Consider the following 12962-nt stretch of genomic DNA (forward strand, 5'->3'; position numbering starts at 1 on the left):
ATTATAAAATTGTAAAGGGTCACTTTATATATATATATATATATATATATAATATATATATATATATATATATATATATATATATATATATATATATATATATATATATAAATAACAACCTCCTGGCTGCTACAGAAGACTGTCTTTAGATGGCTGATCTGCACACTGCGGACATTTGAACGGACCAATCAGCGCTCAGAAAACCCGCCTGGCTCCAGAGCTCCTCCCACTTTCCCCTCACTGCCCAATCATGATTAAGCGTCAGTTAACGCCTCGGCAGCGGCGGATTCAAACTGAAGATGAAAGATGGCCGCGGAGAAAGACACCGATGTAAATAAACGAGACAGAAGGTAACCTGTATTTATTTACCAAAAATCTTCGCTTAATGTACAAAGTCTGAAAATACAATAAAATATGTAGATTTTTGAATACCTGCAAAGAAACTGCTGGGTAGGAGCACTGAGGTAGAAACGTAGTTTCTTATACGAAATGAGTTGTGCCTGTTACAGTATGAAACGCAAATAACACTAAAAATAACACTGTAACAACGGTTCCTGCCACATAACCTGAGTTACTGTAGTTATATATAGAGTTATAGAGATACATATATCGATATAGTCGTAATTTTGAATGGGCATAAACATAAAATACCATGGTATTCTTTGAAGAGCCGTGTACAATCATGTAAATTCCTTTGCAAAACGAATGTGAATCTTTCTGGGTGTGATAGTACCATGGTATTACCATCTGATGAACAATCACTGTACTTTTCACTGCCATCGAAACTAGAATGAACTCAAGTGACACTGACAGTAGGATTCAGACAGACTCTCTCTTAACTTACATGTTTTCTAAGCGTTTTACCATTGTGATGCTGGGTAAAGTCAAATGCCAACTACAGAAAAAGACCAATTATAGAAGAACAACCGATCATTTTATGTTAAAATGACAACAAAATGACATCCTATGCTAAAATCCAGTCATTATGGAGTCTTTTGTGTATTAAAACCCTCAGAATCACCATCATATCGTTACTTGCTCTGAAGTCATTTGAAAGTTCAAGCTCTTGATTCTTCATTCAAGGCTTCCTTCCATCACTAGCTTTGCTGAATAAAAGGACAATTTAGGCTGTATATGTTCATTTACAGTTAATGGCCTTCAAAAGAAAAGGAAAAAATCTAGTTTGAAACGCACATGGCAATTTCTACCATTTTGAAGTTCAAATTCAGCTTGATGTCATTGTGGTGTAAACCATCAAGTAAAAAGAAATAACATATTTTCCTTAACGTTACATCTTAAATATATATGAGTGTAAAGAAATTAATTTGAAAACGTTTTTAAATATATGTTTCTATTTTAAAAGTTTTGCACAAATATCATTAATTATTAAATCATAAAATTGGATAGCTGCTTTGCACGTTTTACATCAGCTTGTTTTGTTTAAATTATCAGATAGTATTGATCTCGACTAACATTTTCTGTTTTATTCCTGCGTTTTTTTAAGCTCTACGTGACAAATGTTTTCAAATATTAATAAAAAGTAAATAGAAATATAATTATTTTCCACAACTTTAATGTAAATTATATGGGCCTGTTTTATTATAATTTTTACTATATTATAATATACAATTCCAGGTAAACAAATACGTATTAGGCTTACACTGTAAGTGACAGAATACAATTGTTAATCGCAATTATTTGTATTAGGGATGCACGATATATCTGCCAACACATATCAATGTATGTTTATTTTTAATGTTATTGTTATCGGCACAATAAGAACATTTGGCCGATATATTAAAACCGATAAATAATATTTCCTTCAGATGGTTTTGAATTGCTTGAAATATGATAGAAATCGCTTCAAAAAGGAAAGTGTAACGTGTTCTGCGCAAGTCTGTCATATCGGCTACATAAAATCATAATGAGAGCGTTATAATTGTGTTTGAGATGTGGATTTTAATGGTGAGACTTTCGTTTTTGTAATCAGGCTCTCAAAAATAAAAAAATAAATAGATAAAAGATTTAGATTTATCGGCCAATATATCGGTTATCGACTTTCAAATATAAAGAGTTATCGGTTAACGGCCAATATATCGGTTATCGACTTTCAAATATAAAGAGTTAGGCTATCGGTTATCAGCCAATATATCGGTTATCGACTTTCAAATATAAAGAGTTATCGGTTAACGGCCAATATATCGGTTATCGACTTTCAAATATAAAGAGTTATCGGTTAACGGCCAATATATCGGTTATCGACTTTCAAATATAAAGAGTTATCGGTTAACGGCCAATATATCGGTTATCGACTTTCAAATATAAAGAGTTAGGCTATCGGTTATCAGCCAATATATCGGTTATCGACTTTCAAATATAAAGAGTTATCGGTTAACGGCCAATATATCGGTTATCGACTTTCAAATATAAAGAGTTAGGCTATCGGTTATCAGCCAATATATCGGTTATCGACTTTCAAATATAAAGAGTTATCGGTTATCGGCCAATATATCGGTTATCGACTTTCAAATATAAAGAGTTAGGCTATCGGTTATCAGCCAATATATCGGTTATCGACTTTCAAATATAAAGAGTTATCGGTTATCAGTATTGGCCAAAATGTTCATATCGGTGCATCCCTAATTTATATTACTATTAATCGTCAGCACAAAATTCATAATCATGACATGCCTAGTTGTTTGTTTAAATGACATTTTTAATGTTTTTTGAATAAATGAATAGCTATGTGAACTATAAAAATGGGCATAATGTCATTAAGTCATGCTTGTGTGTTCATAGGGGCACGGTGTGCAACGTTGTGAACAGTCATGAGTCAGAAACGGACGGCGGTGGAGACGGTCGCCCGCCCATCATCTTCAACCCGGACTTCTTCGTGGAGAAGCTGCGTCACGAGCGACCCGAGGCCTTCACCGAGCTGGTGCTGAGCAACATCACGCGCCTCCTCGACCTCCCCGGAGCCGAATTCTCACAGTTACTGGACGAGGAGCCCAAGACTCCCAACGGCACTGCGGCGGGAGGCTTCTTCCGCTCGTTCAACTTCCTCAAACGCAAAGGTCAGCAGGTTTTGGGGAGTTGTAGCTAGTTTCCTTGTTTAGCTTTTTTCCATTTCTGCCTGCATAAATTATTCCTCATGCGTTGGACAAATTGTCAATATGCCTTTGAGCTCATAATGTTGGTGATTCTTCTGCGGGAAGACTTCAGACTCTATTGACTGAATCTATTGAGCAACCTTCAGAGTGAGAATTGGATCATCTGTTTTGGGAAGTTGTCTGATCGCTCCTCAAGTTAGTTTCCTGCCGTCGGCTCCTGCTATTGACCGGCCAGCTCTAGATTCATTACCGGCTAGCCAACAGTAATGGGTGAAACAAATGGTTTCAATGTGTGACCAATAGTATTTGGTTCCCAAATCAAAGGAAGACTCAAGTATAGAAGTAATTCAACAAATTTGACCCTAAATACGATCTTAACCCCTTAAAGACTTTATTGTCTTTTTCATTTTTTTCATAATTGTGCCTGTGTTATAGCCAACTGCATACATTTTGGCACAAGTGTGTATTTTTATTGGAATTTTACTATTTCACCCTCATTTCCTTTCATAAATCTATTTTACACTACGTACACAAACTAGTTCCAGTTGGGACCTTAAGGACGCAAAAATGTCCCCATTGAAACTGATGCACTCGGCCCTCATTCTGTTGGCAAAGCTTCAAAATGGAAACTTTTACTTTTTTTTTTACAAGATGGCGTCATTTTCTCAGTTTTGGCTTATAAAACAAATATTCTCTATTTTCCTGTTTTCTGCTTCTGTGTATAATGGAGACACTTGGATAAATTATGCAGCTATAAGTGTGTAGGTGTGTTGGTATGGATGTTAGAGTGTGGTGTATGTGTGTACTGAAATAATTGTGTGTGTGTGTGTAATATTTGAGAGAGAAAAAATCTGCTGTACTGCAAATGACAAATCCTGCTGGCATCTAATGGAAAAAAGTTTGGTACTGCACCCACACAAAATCTTTCTAAAAGCTTCTTCTTTTTTTCTTTTTTTTATATAAATACTTGTTTAGATTTATGGCTTTGATTTTCTAGCAGTTTTTGAGTTCAGCATGTTTTACTAAATATATATTTTATATAAAATAATGTTCATAAATAATTTTCATAAGCTTAAACCTCTTACTTTTTTCACTTTTGCTTTTACTACTTTCACTTCAACAATTATCTGTCAATCTGTCAAGGCTCCTCTTTAAAATGAGACCAATATTAAGTCTGTGCTCGAAAGCTTCACAGTTTTGTCCTCTAAGGCCCTCAGAATATTACAGTTTTACAGTATATTTTTATCAAATAAAGCCTCGGTGAGCAGAAGAGACAGACTTCTTTCAATAACCGTAGTGTACCCTTGAAATGAAATATGCATGATGCATAAATTTGGCATTTTACATAAATAAATACATTGCATTTATTTTCAAGGTATATTTAATTTCATAATTCATTAGGTTTATCATTAAATGAGTATTTAACATTTTAAGTGAAAGTATTTCAGGCCTTATTTATGTATGCATTTCATTTTGCTTTTATTATGTATTGCAATATTCCATGACACATTTAATAAGTTCATTATATATTGAAATCCCTCTGTAATTGCACTGAAGACAATGCAAATTATTAAAATATTTTCAGGAGCATATTTATTTTGTATTAAGCTGACAGCATATTTAAGCTGACTTCAGACTAGTTTATACAGCTGAATAGAAACATTTTGATGTCAAATTTATTATTTATTTAGCCGTTTTTACAACAAATAAAGTATAATTTATGCAGGGAATGTTGCCTTCAAATTCCCAGTGAGCAAGCTAAAAAAAACAGTGATTGGAGATGTTTATTATTGGAGAGAGGATTCATTGTAAAAAATCTTTTCTTTGTTTCGCAGATAAAGGTGTTGTGTTTGGCATGCCCCTCACGGAGGAAGGAATAGCCCACATATATCAACTCATCATGTACCTCAGCAAAAGTAAGTCCAGGATATTTAATCAAGAACAATGGTCCGGTCACGTTAGTGAAACTATGCCCAAATTTCTTGCTCTTACTTGAAATTCCTGATTGCGTTGATTGCTTTTCAAGTGATTTGCTTGTGGAATTACACTGAATGGCAACAGATGTGTAGCCTGGCAAGCCAGACCTACATCAAGATGTTAGGTCTGGCAACTCACCATTGGCACGGCTCAATCCGAGGGGCGGGAAAAACGGTTGCCTCTCAAAATCCCTCTGCACGCAATAGGATAGCGCTGCAACCAACCAGAGCAACAAAGAAGGCTAGTTGGTATATTAAACTTTTGCCGTATCCAGTCGGCAAAACTCCGAACACATCTTCCTTTTTTATTAAGAATGACTTAAGTGCCGTTCTTTGCTCTTTTCTCAAAGAAAAGCTTTACTCCAAGTCCTCCAGAGTCGCGGCCAAAGCCATTATGTTAAGCCCGCCCCGCCTACTCTATACACAATGTGATTGGCTTGACCTGAGTTTGGTTTTTCCAGCTCGAAAGTCAATGGAGAGTTGCTAGACCACACTGGCTGCAAAATAAATTTTGCTGCCACTAGGGTGCGTCTAGAGTTCTAGGCTAACAAATGTGTGCATAGTTAAATCACTGCATGTGCAATGTCGAGTAAAACAAATGAACTCAAACACGCCGTGCTTCAACTTTTTTGCTGCTTGATACAAAAGGAAAAGCAAAAAAATTTGATGTGTCATAATCGTGCAGCCCTAGTTCGCGCTCGTTTTTAAGCGTTTTTTTTTTCTATGCAGATGTACTGCCCTACAAAATCATTATTTATTCTTCTGAATAGAGCTATATAAGTTGTCTGATCCTCTTCTGTCATTTTTTTACATTTATTTATTTTTTCGTTTTGTTAAATTTTTGGCTTTATCGGAATGATATGAAACTTGGTAAATGTTTTGGCACTTGCTAAGTGAAAAAAAAATGGCCATGATTCGAAAAGGTTAAATGATCCTGAAAAAAATAGTCACACTTGTGCTCCTCGCAGTCAAAAATGAGAAATGCAAGACGAATTTCATCTAGTGGAAACGTCTGGTACTGCACCCAAACAAAATCATACTGAAAGCTAATTTCTTGAGATATCAACCTCACATTTGGAACACAACTTGTTTAGATTCATGGCTTTGGATTTCTCACAGTTTTAGAGTAATAAATGTTTTGAAAAATATATATTTCATATTAAAACTGAAAATAGTATATTTTTTTTTCCATTTTTTTTCCCCATAACTATAAAATTAAACTTGTTTAACATTTTTTAAAACTTTTCACTTCAGCAATAATCTGCCAAATGTCAAAAGAGGCCAAACTTAATCTGTGCTCTAAAGCATTCAAAATTTATGACAATTTTCAGGTATATGCTCAAAACACGCATTATAACCACTGCATAAATATAATTTAGTATCATAAAAATCCCCTTAAAAAAAAAACGTTATTGACCCAAAATATAGTACATTCATTTCACTGAAATAAAAGAGCACCAGAGGGATAAGTCATCTGGTGAAATTGTTTTCATATCGCTTATACTGTACATCGCAGAAAATCTAAATATTGCAGTGTCCGTCTTTCCCAATGTCGTGCAGCCCAATAAACTGAGCCGTTCGGTCTGTTGCTTTCCTGCAGATCTGCATGTCGAGGGTCTTTTCCGGGTCCCTGGGAACAGCCTGAGACAGCAGATGTTGAGGGAGCAGCTCAACGGGGGGGCCGACATTGACTTCGCCTCCGGTGACTTCCATCCCAATGACGTGGCCACGCTCCTCAAAGGCTTTCTGGGAGAACTGCCCGAGCCCCTGCTGACGCAGCGACACCTACACGCTCACCTGAAGATCACAGGTCCGTCCGCTTCCCCAACACCTCACTCACGCTCCCTTCACACTTCCTGACGGAGCTCCATCTGCTCTTCTCCGCAGAGCTGAACCTGTTCGACGAGCGCGGGAATAAGACGAGTCTGCCGGATAAGGAGCGTCAGATCGAGGCGCTGCAGCTGCTCCTGCTCCTGCTGCCCACGGCTAACCGAACGCTCCTCAAGCTCCTGCTGGACCTGCTCTATCACACCGCCAAACAACAGGACAAGAACAAGATGTCTGCGCACAACCTCGCGCTCATGTTCGCCCCACACGTCATCTGGCCCAAGAACGTATGGCGTTGGTTTCCTTTATTTAAAGTTGTTAAACGTCCAAGCATACGTCATGATTCATGTGTTGCTTTCTGCAGATGAATGCCAGTGACCTTCAGGAGAACCTGAAGAAGCTGAACAGCGGCATGGCTTTTCTCATCAAACACTCACAGAAGATCTTTCGGGTACTTTTTCCTCTTTTCCAAATGCAGCCTTTTTATCTGGTACAATATTAGTATTTTTTTTAGTACTATTTATATATCTATTATAGTTTTTGTTAATATTTCCTTTTAATATTTTCAGATTATTTTAATTTTAGTTTGTTTTATTAATTTTGTTATGTGCTTTTGTCACTTTTTTATATATATATATATATTTCTATTTAGCTTTAATTTATTTTTATTCCAGGTTTATTCATTTTAGTACTTCAGCTTAAACATATTTAGTTCAGTTTTTTAGTTATTTTGTTCGTCAGGTTTATTATCGTTAACTGAAACCAAAACTATTAAAAACTTTTCTGTAAAATTGAATAAAGCTGAAATAAAATAGAATCCAAATATTAGTTGAACAACTTGCATGAGAAATGTTGCCGTGGCAATAAGCGCTTCATTGGAAACGCGGTCAGTGTTGCGCTGAGGTTCTGCTGTGATCTTTGTTTGGAACTATTTTCGCTGCTGAAATAGAACAAAAACTGTCAATATTGCGTCTAAAATGTAAGTGACTAATATTAACTACTTGCTTTTAGAACTGTCATATGAAAAACAGTCATATTAAATCAGTGTCACGTGATGGTATTCAGGAAAACGGCACTCTTGGTCATGTGATGTTGCTTAACTTTATCATATGTTTTAAATGTAAAAACTCCACATTTTGAATGTTTTACCGCAGTACGTTAACTGAGTTTCTGTGTTTTTTTTTGTTTTTTTGATTCAAAAGCTTAATTAAAATAAAGCTGAATTTCAAAAAAATGAGATTTTTCAACTTAAACTAGTCAAGGCTCGACATTAAGCGTTAATGTAGAGCCCGGTCGAGCCTTGGCTAGTTGAAGTTGAAAAATCTCATTTTTTTGAAATTCAGCTTTATTTTAATTCTTGAAGACAATTTGTAACAGTTTTAGTTAACAAAAACACCACTGCCGTGACGTTTAAGTGATGTGTATGTGTGTTTTACTCCCCGATTGTGAAATGAAACGGTCTTCTGTTGTCTTCTCTCATGTCAAGGCACCAGCGTATCTGCGGGAACACGCCAGACTTCAGTTCGCCAACACCAAAATTATTCACTCCAAGGTTTGTGCCGTTTATGCTCCTCCTAAAGCCAATCTAAGCCCTGATTGAGCCATGGCTGCGTTCACACTGTCAGTCCTATAAATGAACTGGTGTGAGTTCGCTTCTAGACTGCAGTTATCACTCCTCTCTCTGGCTGTAGGATGATCTGGAGCTGCTGGCGGTCAGCGTGTCTCCTCTGGTGACGGCGTGTAAGAGGAGCGGAGCACGAGTGGGGCTGGACTCAGAGAACCACACAGAAGAGGCGCTCCGAGAGCTCTATCAACACGTCACCGACAACATGCCACACTCCGCCAAGAAGAAGAAGCTCATCCGACAGGTGAGAGAGCGCACGGCTCCGGCTTCATGTCTTCTGGGAGAGGGTTGATCTGTTTTATTATACTAATGATCGTAGATTCATTGAGGTTGCTTTTATTATTAGTTGTATTATATTATATATATATATATATATATACATTTTTGCTGTAATTAGTTGAATGGTTTTAAAGTCGAAATTTTTAAAGTGAAATTTTGCATTTATTGAAAAATGTAGGGTTTTTGTATTTCAAAACATAATTATAAATATTGCATGGTATCATATAATTCTAAATAATAAAAATAATTACTGAAAAAAAATAATATATATATTACATTGATTTTCCTGAAAAAATCACTTTTGACCACAAAGGTACCAGATGGGACCCAAAAATGAAGAGGGACACTTATACTTATGTACTTACTGTATACTTATTTATACTAATAATAATAATATTAATTATTAATATTATAAAATTTTATTTTGTTAGTGTACATTTTTGTTTTAGTCATTTTGTGATTTATAAAAAAAGAAAAAAATTGTGCTTATTATTATTATTATTATTATTATTATCATCATTAACACTATTAAGATAATAATACGTATTAATATTATACTTATGGCAGCAGATTCCTTGAGATGGCACTTTTTATTCTGTTAGCATACATTTTTGCAATAATTATTTTAGATTATTTTTAAAACCAAACAATATTCATCAATATTATTATTATTATTTATTAATTATTTGTTTGTTTGTTTTTTGAAAATGAAAGTAGATCATGCTATTATTATAGGACATACTTTTTTTAGTAGTGATTTATTTATAATTTGTGATTTATTTAAAAACAAATCATGCTTATTGTTGTTGATTATTATTATGATACTAATGGCAACAGAGGTGTTTTTTTCTGTTATTGTACATGTTTGGAGAAATGTGTTTTTGCTTCTGCTGTGATCTGCTTTCAGCTCGGCAAGCAGTCGACCCCCGTGACCCCTGCCAGCGAGAATACCACTCCGACCAGTAAAAAACACACACGCTCGCGCTCCTTCGGCAGTGTCATCAAGGTCAGATCACTCTCTCACACACACACATCATGTGTCCTCTAACTCAAAGCCATACAAGCTTTGCTGGTTTAAAGGGATTGTACTATAAAGTCACACTGTAGCAAACCCACCAATCCAGCGCTTGAAAGAGTGTGTGTGACGCGGGTGTGTGATGAATGCTGCTGTGTTTAAACGCAGAGGAAGGTTTTGGGGAGCCAGCCTGCGGTGGACAGGAGAGGGCGAGTGACTCCTCCGGGGAAGGAGAACCTCAGCTGTGGGACAGAGAGCTGAGGAAGAGGAAGAGGAGGAGGTGAGCACCGAAACACTGACACTGACTCTCGATTTATTTGGACATTTGGTTTTGTTTTTGTTTTTTTGTTTGTTTTTTTCTTTCCCCCAAAATGTTTTATTTATTTATTTACTTACTTGTTTGTTTAGTTGTTTTTGTTTTATTTTTTATTAAGTTTCAATTTGTGTTTTGTTTTTCAACAAAACATAAGGTGTGAAATTAATTTTATTTTATTTGTTTTTGTTTTATTTCAAAAGTTACATATATATATTTTTGCTATGATTTTTTCTTTATTTGTTATTTATTTATTTTTTTTGTTCACGTCTTGTTTGTTTTACTTTTTTACTTATTTTATTTACTTTTTTCAAAATATTTTTTTATTTATTTTTTATTTAAAGTGTCATTTATTTTTATTTTTTTATTATTTTTTTGCTTTGTTTTAGTGATATTCATTTTTGTTTTAATTTTTTTTTAAATTATTAATTTTTTTTTAGTTTTCTTATTTAAAGTGTCATTTATTTTTATTTGCTTTGTTTTATTTCACAAGTGATATTTATTTATTTATGGTAATTTAATTGTAATTATTTATTTCACATGTGTGAATTGGTTCTAAATGTAATATCTATGTAACTGTGTTGTTTTTGTGTGTAGTGTGAATTCAGCCCGAGCAGAAGACTTCATCCTAAACCACCAGAGGAGATAGTTTTATCCTAATTATTTTATTTATATTTTTATATTCTGAATTGTTTTAACATACTAAATGTTGGGACTAATTTTCATTTAATGTGACACTTTTGTTCCTCTTCTTTTTTTAATCCGCTGCAGAGTTTTGAGCCGTTTCATCAGGTGTGCATGGGCAAACCACTAGTCAGTTACACTGGGAGTTTTCAGCTGACCCGTGATAACACTTGCTCTTTGAGCTCATTTATTTGCAGTCTGTATATGTGTAAATATATTTGTGTGTGTGTGTGTGGAAATGTGTGCTGATATCTGTGCCGTACGCTAATCACACACTCCATGCTGTAATCAAACGTCAAGAGAACGATTGACAACATTTACTCACAAAATTGCATTACTGTTATTTACAGCAACTGGTATTTGTTTACATATATATAATTGTCTTAATAACACTGTGAACATTCAAAATACGACATTTTGTGACTAGAACAGGATGACTGTGATTTATTTTAAACTTTTTTGTTGTAAATCATCAGCAGTTTTCCATGCAATTTGACCACTAAGTCAAGGAGATTGATGCATTTTTGTACAATATTTAGTGATTTTCCATAATTCATATGGTGAGAAGTGCTCAAAGCAGTCATGCTTCTCAATGAAAAGCTGTTACGTTTTATTCCTAGGGGTTTGTTGCGTGTCAAGGGTCTTTGTGATGTGTTTTGAAGGTTTGTGTAAGTTAGGAGTGTGGGATTATGGGAAGGATGGTAATTGGGGCTGTGATTTGATCAGCGGGAATGTGCCGTGTGTAAGTTTGTGCTGGGACCTGTGGGAATTAAAGGATGTTGTGGAAGGAATTACTGTTAATGCTGGTTTGGCTTTGATCCTGTCATGTGTTACTCCTCAAAGTGCTGTGACGTCACTTCCTTGCATATAGATTGCTCTACATAACAGATGTATTTTCCTACTGCTGGATTACTCTGTCATTTTTGTTAGTATTTGCCATTTTAATACACAAACATGGCTTTCCAAAATCTGTATTTTAAGCCTAAAATGTTGCAAAAGAGACAGTTCACCCAAAAATGGAAATTCTGTCATCCATCTATTTCTGGCCCTAATTGACTATACTACTAATTGATATATTATGGAAGTCAATTAGGGCCAGAAACTGTTTTAATTCCCTACATTCTTCAATATCATACAGGTTTTGAACGACTTTAGGGCGAGTAAATGATGACAGAATTTCCATTTTTGGGTGAACTGTCTCTTAATGTTTGGAAAACACCAGTAAATAAACTAAACAAGCCCATCTTTTAACATGGTACAAGCTGTGTGAAGTTTAATATAGGGTGCTGATGATGGACGTTTACAAATGTAGAAACTGGAACAACTTTTCACAGTAAGAAGCAGTTCTTAAAGTGTTTTTAGCGCTCTGTCTATTTTTATTTTCAGTTTTTGATAGGTTGTAGGTGCCAAAAATGTATCATTTGCATTGTGTAATTGTTAAATGGGATGATTTGTGTAATTATTGTGTGTGTGTGTGGGGAGATGTGGAAGTTGGGCAGGTTTTGGCATCTACTGAAAAATGTTATGCAACAAACTGGGAAATTCATTGATTTGGCATAAACCACTTTTTTTTTTTTTTTTACGCTTTCAAATTAAAAGGTTTATATTTTCCTTTTTTTGACTTTTTAATGTTACAGTAGTTAAAACTGGAGGATTTTAAAAAAAATCTATGTGATCTGTGAAACGTTTGTTTTTTGTACGTGATCATTTTTTTTATTAAAACTTTTACCAGCTGAATTGTAACTTGTTTTTTTTTCTTCTTTTTTTCTGGATAGATAGATAGATAGATAGATAGATAGATAGATAGATAGATAGATAGATAGATAGATAGCAGTTCCAGGGCTCTCCACTAGAGGTCACTGGAGCTCAACTCATGACCGGCACTTGCGCTGCTGACAGAAATATGATTGTATCACGATTGTCGCTTGGTTTCTATTGGTAATCATCACAAATATACTTGAAGTAATTTCAAAAACACAGCTAAAAGATTTCCGCTGTCAGAGATAAATGATCATATTCCCTGAGCGGCGAGTGTCCTAAATAAATGCACTCGCTTTGGCAAGCAGTTTGTGATGAGGTATCGGAACAGTTTTAGTTATTTTCAACCTTTTCTTTTCATCATCGGTTATTTCCC

General features: G+C 35.1%; 1 protein-coding gene across 1 annotated transcript; it reads left to right on the forward strand.

Annotated features, from left to right (window-relative positions):
* Positions 1 to 254: 254 nt before the first annotated feature.
* arhgap19 (Rho GTPase activating protein 19) lies at positions 255 to 12561 on the forward strand. Its single transcript, XM_084117349.1, has 11 exons — positions 255 to 350; positions 2800 to 3074; positions 4946 to 5026; positions 6687 to 6896; positions 6974 to 7200; positions 7278 to 7364; positions 8400 to 8465; positions 8605 to 8781; positions 9724 to 9822; positions 10000 to 10111; positions 10742 to 12561. The coding sequence occupies exons 1-10, from the start codon at positions 307 to 309 to the stop codon at positions 10090 to 10092; spliced, it is 1359 nt and encodes a 452-aa protein (XP_083973475.1). The 5' UTR covers positions 255 to 306; the 3' UTR covers positions 10093 to 10111; positions 10742 to 12561.
* Positions 12562 to 12962: the final 401 nt, after the last annotated feature.

Source organism: Abramis brama, assembly GCF_963993115.1.
Source record: "Abramis brama genome assembly, chromosome: 6".
Classification (NCBI taxonomy): domain Eukaryota; kingdom Metazoa; phylum Chordata; class Actinopteri; order Cypriniformes; family Leuciscidae; genus Abramis; species Abramis brama.